The sequence below is a fragment of the Mastomys coucha genome, unplaced genomic scaffold (assembly GCF_008632895.1).
Source record: "Mastomys coucha isolate ucsf_1 unplaced genomic scaffold, UCSF_Mcou_1 pScaffold14, whole genome shotgun sequence".
Lineage (NCBI taxonomy): Eukaryota > Metazoa > Chordata > Mammalia > Rodentia > Muridae > Mastomys > Mastomys coucha.
Window position 1 is genome coordinate 61,263,168 of NW_022196896.1, and position 11,131 is coordinate 61,274,298.

General features: G+C 39.7%; 1 protein-coding gene across 4 annotated transcripts in view; it reads right to left on the reverse strand.

The window, feature by feature from the left end:
* Positions 1–11,131, reverse strand: part of Prim2 (DNA primase subunit 2) — a 218,711-nt gene that overhangs the window by 26,269 nt on the left and 181,311 nt on the right. For all 4 annotated transcript variants that reach the window (XM_031367085.1, XM_031367086.1, XM_031367084.1 and 1 more), the window contains exon 12: positions 7,996–8,078. In XM_031367085.1, the coding sequence (XP_031222945.1) occupies positions 7,996–8,078 (83 nt within the window). The remainder of the gene's footprint in view (positions 1–7,995; positions 8,079–11,131) is intronic.

Below are 11,131 nucleotides of genomic sequence, written 5' to 3' on the forward strand. Positions count from 1 at the left end.
TGAGCAGACCTTGGGTGCAAATTCTGCAGCCAGTCCCACAACACCCAGAGAAAGCTCTACTCCCAGGCGCTCTAACAAGCCCAGGATCCTAAGGATCAGAGGTGAGGAGGACACATCTGTCATAACACTGGGAATAACTGGACCAACAGGGCTCAGGCACACAGGAACTCCACCAGATCAGTGGCACTGGTTCCTTCTGGTCGATCTAGGCTAGCCCCCTGAGCAGACCTTGGGCGCAAACTCTGCAGCAAGTCCCATAATTCCCAGAGAAAGCTATACTCCCGGCGCTTTAAATAGCCCAGGATCACAGGATCATAGGATCACAGGATCTCAGAATTACAGAGACAGCTTGACTCTGAGGAGTTCTGATATAACCAGGATCACAGGAAGGACAGGCCCCATTCTAATTTAGCCAGGGCAAGTAGCACTAGAGATAACCAGATGATGGGAGGCAAGCATAAGAACATAAGAAACAGAAACCAAGGTTACTTGGCATCATCAGAACCCAATTCTCCCACCATAGCAAGTCCTGGACATACCATCACACCAGAAAAGCAAGATTCAGATCCAAAATCACTTCTCATGATGATGATATAGGACTTTAAGAAAGACATAAATAGCACCCTCAAAGAAATACAGAACACAGGTTAACAGCTAGAAGTCCTTCAAGAGGAAACACAAAAATCCCTTAAAGAACTACAGGAAAACACAATCACACGGGTGAAGGAAATGAACAAAACCATCCAGAAGCTAAAAATGGAAATAGAAACAATAAAGGAATAACAAAGGGAGACAGTGCTGGAGATAGAAAACCTAGAAAAGAAATCAGGAGTCATAAATGCAAGCATCACCAACAGAATACAAGAGATAGAAGAGAGAATCTCAGGGGCAGAAGACACCATAGAAAACATTGACACAACAGTCAAAGAAAATGCAAAAAGCAAAAAGCTCTTAACCCAAAACATCCAGGAAATCCAGACACAATGAGAAGACCAAACCTAAAGATAATAGGTATAGAAGAGAGTGAAGACTCCCAACTTAAAGGGCGGTAAATATCTTCATCAAAATTATAGAAGAAAACTATCCTAACCTAAAGAAAGTGATGCCCATGAACATACAAGAAGCCTACAGAACTCCAAATAGACTAGACCAGAAAAGAAATTCCTCCCGTCACATAACAATCAAAACAGCAAATGCACTAAACAAAGAAAGAATTTTAAAAGCAGTAAGGGAAAAAGACCAAGTAACCTATAAAGGCAGACCTATCAGAATTACACCAGACTTCTCACCAGAGACTATGAAAGCTAGAAGATCCTGGACAAATGTCATACAGACCCTACAAGAACACAAATGCCAGCCCAGGCTACTATACCCAGCAAAACTCTCAATTACCATAGATGGAGAAACCAAGATATTCCATGACAAAATAAAATGTACACAATATCTTTCCACAAATCCAGCTCTACAAAGGATAACAGAGGGAAAACACCAACACAAGGAACAAAACTACGCCCTAGAAGAAGCAAGAAAGTAACCTTTCAACAAACCCACAGGAACATAATTCCACCTCTAACAACAAAAATAACAGGAAGTAACAATTACTTTTCTTAATATCTCTTAATATGAAAATTAATACTGCCAACTTATCCTAATTGATTCAGATTCAAAAGTATGAGGAATTGAAAATTTGTTGGCTATCATCTGGTAGTCTCTCTAATTTGGTAATTGGAGAAATAGGTCCATTATACAATCCATATACACTTTCTGCTTGTTTGTACCTGACAGTGTCTTGCCGAGTACCACATAATGGTCTTGAAACCATGCTTTTCCTATCTCAGTCTTTCTATTAGTAGGATTGTTTATTTGATGTTTTTACACTATACTATGGTTTTTTCAGAACAGCTTACATATTTCAAAATTATTTATACAGCCAAAAGAAACATAAACAATTAATTTGGGAGGTGGCTTATAAGAGAACAACAAAGAGTGAGATTGAATGCTTTGCTTGACATTTGTAACTATTGTATCAAGTTTGAAAAAGAGGACTTTATAAGTTACTCTTTCTCTGAGAAGAATGCTTTTCAAAATCATCACAGCCAATGAACCAGATTCTTCCCCTCACCTAATGTCTGTGCCACCCTCCAAGCAGAACCATTGTTCATTGAAACAGTTGGTGAATGACTTCACGGATAGACCATCTTAATACACACACCATTTCAGATAGACCATCTTGATACACACACCATTTCTTAAATGAATGTAACCTGTTCTCTGTGGGCTGAGAATGAAGACAATAACTCTAGTCAAATAGCTTTGACCATAGCAGGAAAGGCACAGCAGAACTGTCAACTCTTAGCTACTAGGGAGGTAAAATCCTTTGTTGATGTGTGGGGCATTGAAGTACAACCTTATTACAATGAACTCCAATGTCTAAAAATTGTTCTTCTTTTGGGGTTGTACCACAGTAAGAGCTAAGATTTTAAACTCTACTAAAAACAAACAAACAAACAAAAAGACTTTATCTATTTATGTTCAATTAAAAAAACTAGTAATTATTTGAAAATATATAGCTAATATGTTTAGAGTTATTTAAAATTTATATTGAGAAAAACGTATGTGTTTTCATGTAGATGCTGCAGACAAGCATCTACATAAGACTGTTTAATTGTTTTATATCAAACAACTTTTATACTATTCATTTTTATTGTTACAATATTTTATAAATTTTAAAGAATGTGACAAAGTAAAAAAAAGGTATTGCAAGTATTAAAGGGGGGTCTCTGGGAGGAGTTGGGGTACAAAAAGGAAAGAAGAATGTGATGTAATTCTATTTACTTAAAATATATTTTTAAATGTTAACAAATTCAGATAAACTGAAATTATGTATCTTTTCTCATCATAATGCAATAAAACTTAAATCAATTTTTAAAAAAAGGACACTAAGTTGAGACTTTGTGAGTAATGTCTAGGGATCTCGGACAGAGAAAGAGCACTGAGGAAAGTAGGTGTAGGTGGGAAGATTAGAAGAGAGTGCCATGGGACAGAGGACTGCTGCTCGCCAGGCGCTGGAAACTAACGAATCCTGGCTATCTTTTGAGTTGAATGTAATCAATCTGTGAGTTATACAGCTTAAAATGACTAACTGTATATGAAAGCAATTTTATTTTAATGAAAAAAGAAAACATGTAATATATAATACTACATTAATATAGCATATAGGATATATACATATATATTAATTAGGTCTTTGATCTATCTGGAGTTAGTTTTTATAGGACATAATAGATATGGGTCTAATTTCCTTCTTCCACGTTTGGTGTTCTCTGAGCTTCTTGTATCTGGGTGGGCATATCTTTATTGGGGAAGTTTTCTTCTATGATCCTGTTGAAGAATTCATCTATAGCATTGACTAGGGATCCTTCTCCCTCACCTACACCCACAGTTCTAGGCCTTGCTTTTTGTCACGGTGTCTCATACAGCCTGTGTGCCCTTTCCTGTGTTGTAAATTGTTTCATATCCCTTGGTTGTTTGGCCTAGAGCCTTTGACTTTTCTAGTAGGGTTGTTGGGCTTTTCAGTTCAGTCTTTAGTCAGCTTGAGTCCCCTTTGCTGTTTCTATCTCCGGACTGAACCCTGCCCCCATGCCCTGATTGCCTTCATCCTTCCCTCAGTCCTGTGCTTGTGTTTTCCTGGACATCACCTCGGCATTTATCCTCCTCAATCATGCTCTCTCTCCTCAACATCACTGAACTGTTTCTTAGTGTCTTCTTTAAGCTCCATGAATGCCTTGATGAAGTTTCTGATTGCCCTTTTAAATTTTGGCTACAGGGGTTCATCTAGTTAATCCTCATCAGCAAACATTTCTATAGTGCTGGCAGATTTTAGAGAGAAGAAACTGGCTTGATCTTTCATATTTTTTGCATCTGAGTCTGACAGGAACAAAGTAGTTTGGGGTGAAGAGAGGATCTATGAGTGTGTTGGGCCTAGAGGCTGAGTGTGGCTCAAGTATTGGGGAGAAGGCATGAAAGTTGAGAAACCAGATCCTGGAGGAGGAAATGGAAGACTGGATGGGTGGAGTGGCTGATAGCAGTGCAGTAGGGACCTGTGGGTGGTTGCATGGTGGATGGGACCCAGCCCCTTCTTTACTTTTAAATACTTAAATAAATCATCCCTTTAACCATATGCTTGATCTGACAACCTCTGTATAAGACTATTTTCTGAGTCACCCACACTCATTTTTATTCATTATCTTTTAAATAAGTGACCTTTTGCTTTCGGTTCCCACCATTATATTGACCCCTTGACCAACACTAATGATGAATAACCCATTCAGCACATGCAGCTACTACTTTACAAAAACTTCCACTCAATCATCTTTAAAGAGCTCTTCTCTCCAAGGTATTTTGTAAAACTAACCCTCTTTGCAGATATATTTCCTCCCTGTGATAGCTATTCTTAGTTGCCAATTTGACTACATCTACAATTAACTAAAACCCAACAATGGAGGGCACACCTGTGAGGAGATTTTGCTTAATTTGAAACAGGAAGATCTTCTTCTAATGCAGTTGAAACAGGAAGACACACCTTTTTTTTTTTCAATTTCTTTAAGTCCTGCTCAATGTCCCCCCTCCCAGTCACCTCCTCCCACAATCCTTTCTCTCCCCCCACCCTGGCATATCAAGTCTCTTGGAGGCTAGGTGCATCCCTCCCACTGTGTGAGGCCAGACCAGACAAAGCAGCCAGCCCAGCTAAAAGAACATGTCCCATGTACAGGCAACAGCTTTAGGAATAGCTCCTGCTACAGTTGTTCAGAACCCACATGAAAACCAAGCTGCACATCTGCTACATATGAGCAGGGAGGCCTAGGTTACTTGACTGTTGGTCTTCCTGTGGAATTCCTATCCCCTTTGGGCGCACAATTCTTCCTCCGATTCTTCCATAAGAGTTCCCAAGCTCCATTGACTGTTTGGCTGTGGGTGTGGCATCTGTCTGAGTCAACTATTCAGTGGATCCTCTCAGAGAACAGCCATGCTAGACGCCTGGGAAGGCACCCTTAATCCAGATCTTCTGAGCTGGGAATCCCCACCACTAATCTGAGCCACACCTCCTGCTGAAGCCTACATAAGGTCAAGGAAGAAGGAAGCTTGTGCTCTGGGCTGCTTGTTCTCACCTAGCTAGCAAGCCCAATACTTCACTGGCATTAGAGCCTACTTCTTCAGAATTCCAGTCTATACTGAAAAACCAGATGAGACATCCAGCCTCAAGAACAGAGCAACTACTGAATTCTTGGGATTTCTGTTCATAGCCAGCCATTGTTGGATTAGCTATACCACAGTCTGTAAGTGATTCTAATAAATCTCCCTCCCATAGAAATTTATTTTGTAAGTTCTGTTACTTTACAGAACCCTGACTAATACATTCCCTCTGCTCCTATCTCTGCTCTGACTCTCTTAGTCCCACTCCCTCTTAGCCTGACAGCAGTAGCCAGGATTCTGTCCCCACTTTCCCCCAGCCTCAGAAGAGCTTACTTCAGCTTTGTGCACCACCAGCAGCTTACTAGCTATCACTGGTCATCACATGCGGGACTACTTGGCTTTCTAATAGTCTTCCCAATCTTATCACTGTAACTGGGAACAGTGTCCTGGCTTCTCTAGTTAGATATAAAACCACTCTCGGTTGTTCTAATTTCCTTACATCTAAAACTCAACTCCCAAACTAACTAGTTCTTCTAAAATGCCCATATTTGCTTATATACTGTGTCAGGAGCCATCATAGAAGAAGCTAAGAACTAGCAGGTGATCTTCCTGGGATGGGTCTACCTTGGATTAAAATCTGACAAATTTACCCCAGTAGGCAAGATCCAGGAGAAATTCATTTTAGGAAAGATTCCTGATATTAATATGCTTTTCCTGTTATTATTAAATTTATATAACAATCACTAGGCATTAGTCCACCCTTTTGAGCAGATCTCTGCAGAACAACAAAGATGCACTGTCTTGTAGTGATGCTAAATAGACAAATAGCTGATTTCTTAACCCCTAATAATGATCCTATAAGAACTCCTAAAATTATGTTAGTAATTATTATGCTCTTTTATAGTGGGACTGATATTAGTTTCTCTCAGATAATCAAAACTGCAATGAGAACTCTGCTATTCTTTAGTGTCATGAGTTAATTGCTTCTGAAATAGCAAGCAGGCATCTACTACTCAGAGCAAATTCCAAGAGGTTGTAAAACCATTAACCAAAGGTCATAAAAAGGGAACTAGTGATATACTATAGGTTCTAGGACAGAAGATAAAATATTCACTAATACCTTGGTCACAAGAAGTTTTTAACTCTCCATGAACCTGTTAAGCTTGGGACGGATGATGAATGTTTATCGAGATAATTGTTCCTAATGGATATGTATGTAAACATTCTTTGTTGTAAACTTCTTTGTTTGGTTGGTTTTTTATTTTTTGTTTGTTTGTTTGTTTGTTTTTTGAGACAGGGTTTCTCTGTGTAAAGAAACCTGGCTGTCCTGGAACTCACTCTGTAGACCAGGCTGGCCTCAAACTCAGAAATCCACCTGCCTCTGCCTCCCAAGTGCTGGGATTAAAGGCGTGTGCCACCACTGCCCAGCTGTTGTAAACTTCTTACTCGATTTATGATTTGAATTTATGTGTGAGCCTGTGATGAACTTTATACCATGTGATCATGTATTCTGAAAGATGTATAAATGCTGATGGATGACAAAGAGAGGAGAATATTTTTCTTGTCCCACTTTTCTTAGCCCAGATGCCCTTAACTGCTTGTTTCTCCTTTTTCTTAGACACACCCTTATCCCCTTTTTCTTAAAAGCCCCTTTCCCCTTTTTCTTAGAGAGCTTTTGTAGGAAACTTTTTACAACTTAGAAATAATCACTAAAATCACTTTTCAAAAAGTTCCTTTTTCTTCCTGCAAGCCCCACAGTTAAAGCCCCACAGTTAGAGCCCCACAGTTCCCTGGGGAGATAGAACAAAGGCTACTTTACTTAATCTCCTGCTGTTTTAGGACCAGGTGCTAAACAGTTTCTCACCTCAGAGGAACTCAGAAAGCAGGTCAGCTACTGAAGCAAAGTGACTCAGACTTAAGGCAGGAAAATGTTTTATTAGTATAGAGCAACCCTAAATATCTCCTAAGACCAAGTCTTACCCCTGCTGACCTCCTCCTGTGTCCCAAGAAGAACCAACAAGAAAGTGCCTCAGAACTGAACAAGCAACTGAATTAACTAGACTCAGTCTAAACTTCGGACAGTAGTGTTTTCTTGTTCATTGATGTTTTTCAAATAAAAAATAACTGTCTAAGAATGGGCCATGACTTTGATGTCCCAGTCTCTTCTGGGGCCAGGAGGGAGAGGTTCCTTCAGCTCTCAGAATCCAAAGCAAGTCCGGACTGCAGACAATGGTCCTAAGAGCACCATGGTCCTTTTAAAAAGGCAGACTTACTAAAAGATGTACTCTCTTGAATATTTCACTTACAGTTTGTGCATTTGTTACTTACATTCTTAACAAAACAAAGTATTTTTAAAAAAAATTTTGCTGCTATCAAACATACAGATTAAACCAAGCAACCGCTGATGCCTACCAGAACATTCATAGATACACAGTATCTTATTACTGAAGAAAACAACCTTCCAAAATGAAAGACTTTGTCATGAATTTTCAGCATCACTAATAAACCTCAATACACTAACATTTATGTTTTTAAATGAGGTCCTCAAGTGATAGGGAAAAAAGAAAAACCAAGCTGCGGGGATGGGATTGCTGTGCTCCTTCACTGTCTGGAGAAATAAAACTCAGCATAGCAGACAAAGGGAATAGGAACCGGAAAAGTCACGGCTGTGGCTCAGTTCACCGGGAAGACACGAGTCTGCTCGGAGTCCAGATGCGCTCCATGGCGTCAGTCCTGTAAGCAAACCTGAGAGGCTACAGCAGCTAACTCACTGAGGGTCCTCCTGAGCAGAAATGGACCTACCTGGCTGATCCCCGAGGCGGGGATCTTGTAGGACTGCATCTTCTGCTTCAGCAGCTCTGCATCACTGTGACGGAATGGGCACCCTGACAACAAAACACAAGCCGGCAGAACAACAAGGTTATTTACTAGGCTTAAGCACAGCGCCACGCTCGAGTGGCTGCCGAAGGGCCCTTAACCGTCTAACAGCTTATTAATAAAAAGTCAATTGCTGTAGGTGCAGCTGCTTTCCTCTCTATCTAAACAGGGATTTAGCTGCTGTGTTGTCAGGATGCTAAGGGCTCAAGAGTTAGGTAAAGCAGTGCAGCACTCTCAGGCTCACATGGCCGCTCACTGGGAAGAGGGCAACAGTTTTAATCTTGCTGTTCTCGTACCACACATAAAACCACCAAGTACTTATCACAGTTTACCTAAAAATTTGATACTCTCATAATGTAGTTTGAAAATTTTGCATAAAGGTGTAGAAGAGAGGGGCTATAGGTAATAGAAATAAAATATCCAAGCTCAGAGGAATCAGACTGGTGAACAGCATGGACAATCAGGAACTGTTAAAGAGAAACATTACACACCGTGTATTTGCAGCATGTATTTGCATCGTCACTGTATTTCATGAGCAAAATAAAAGAATGGACCACTAGAAATTGGCATGAAGAAAAACAGAGGCTGTTTAAGTACAAAGTAATACACACACAAGATAACAGGGAGTAATGGCACATTTTATATGAAATCAGTGGAAACTGGGGGATAGAAACATAATGAGAGCCAGAAAGCCAAAAAATTCATTTATGGAACAACTTAAGTATAAATATAGCCTCCATTGTAACCCCAATGATCTCTAAAACTATGAAAACTGTAAAACTTATAGCATATCCTTTATCCAGACTTAAATACATTTTAGTATAAGGAAACACTTTGAGAATACATAATAAAGACTCTGGAGTTCTTGGTAGGTCAACCATACAAGACTGACTGGATGGGCTATACAGTGAGTTATTTAAAATAAAAACCAGAGAGATGAAGTGGTGAGGTGAGGAGGGGTGGGTCTGGGAGGAGGGAGTGGTGAGGAGGGGTGGACCTGGGACGAGTTAGGGGAGTGGTGAGGATGAATAAGATCAAAGAATGGGAATATATGTATGAAATTCTCAAAGATTAAAAATATCTTACTAAATTTTTAAAAAGAACCTATCTTTACAGCATCTGGGTTTGAAATATAGGCAAAAAAAAAAAAAAATCCCACGGAGAAAGAAGCGATGGTGCACATGATAATTATTGGTTATTTCCAGAAGAATTAAGGTGCATGAGAGAGAGAAAGAGAGAGAAAGAGAGAGAGAAAGAGAGAGAGAGAGAGGCACTCTAAGACTGAACAGAGACACCCAAATTATACTTGACATGGTGAACTGACCCAGGCAAGAAGTCCTGAAAGACAAAGCCAGTAAGAAATTGGAGAAAACTCAAAGAAGGTTCTTTTCCTGATATGCTCACTCAGAAGAACTCAGAGGAAGTAAGCCAGTACTTAGCCAAGCTGTGTCACTTTAACAGATAACATTCCCTGTTCCTACTCTTCACTTCAAAGAGAATGATCTTCAGGTTGAACAAACAAGATAATAAAAGACAAGTGAACACACCCACAGCTAACATCAGTGTTAAAAGAGCAGAGTGATGTAGTTGTCAGAGATGATAGGCCAGAATACAATTAGACCTACATAGATTCATAACTAGTTGATCAACTATTCTAAGCAGCATCGGGTGATGAAGTTGAATCAATGTAGTTGACTGATAATTTTATTAATCAGAAAACAAAAGAGGACACATGTCCAGTTTCTGGTTGAGCATATAATGAGGTCAGATGTCACCTCTCTACCCTAAATAAGAAAAAAATACCCTATTTATCCTGAAAAAAATCAACAACAAAGAAATAGGGTTTCAAGACGTATTTGAGAATCCTGTAATTGCAGAGATTCAGACGACAAAGAAACTCCTGACCAGAACTCTATCACAACCAGTTACCTGGGCAGAGCCAACTGACTGATGCATGATTAAAGTCTCAGCATTAAACACATCTCGAAGTGGCTCAAGAGGACAACATTAGGACAGCTTAATACTTCTCTGAGTTTTACATCCAGAAAATCCTTCGTCTCACAGTGTTTACCACATAGATACATATAAATGAATAAGTAAACCAGGCTTCTACAGAGGGAAGGGAACATTCTGTTCTGTAGAAGAATCTACCTGAACAGAGAGCCCTTGCCCCGTGTCTACTGCAACCTGACACTCTTGGGGAAGAGAGGTGCCCAGCAAGCCTATCTCAAGAAAGAAAACCTGCAAAGCACTGGAGAGGCTCAGTGTGAAGATGCTGGCCGAGCAGGCGGCAGACTTACAATGGCAGGCTGCTGGGATGAAGAGACCAGGCTTAGAACACTGTGATTCATATGCTAGAGAAGGACAGCATGCAAGAACAGATGTCAGTGGACAGACACAGATCCTTAGCAGTTTTAGGAGATACAGATTCAAAACAAAATTTCTACAGAAATTAAGAACTGGTTTCCTGCCTATTACCTCCGAGATGCACCTCTTACTAGTATACATACAGTGACGCCCATGACGGAAAACATCAATCAAGCAAACAGAAATGGAAAACAAGCTAACTCTGCTATTCTGGTGTCTGAAAAAGTAGACATCAAGGCCAGAAGTAGTCAGAAGAGATAAATGAGGTCACTGCATATTAAGAAAAGGAGCAACTCATCAAAAAGATACAATTGTAACTAAGTGTACACCAAATGTTGAGGCTCCCAATTTCGTAAAATAGTGATAAACATAAAAGGACATATAGGCCATAATAAAATAATTCTAATTCCCCACTTCTCTAAATAGATCACCTAACCCAAAAACCAACAATGAAGCTTCAGATTAAACTGCATTATACTCAAATGCACAAAACATATTTACAAAGTATTCCATCCAGAAGAAACAGAACAAACAATACAAGTAGCAGTCGTGGAACCTACTCAAAACAGACCACATCCCATGCCACATATTATTTACAGCCACTTGATTCATATATACAGTATGGAGGTAATCAAGATGCTCTTTAATAGGTGACAAAATTAACCTGGGATATATCCAAACAATGGAATATTAT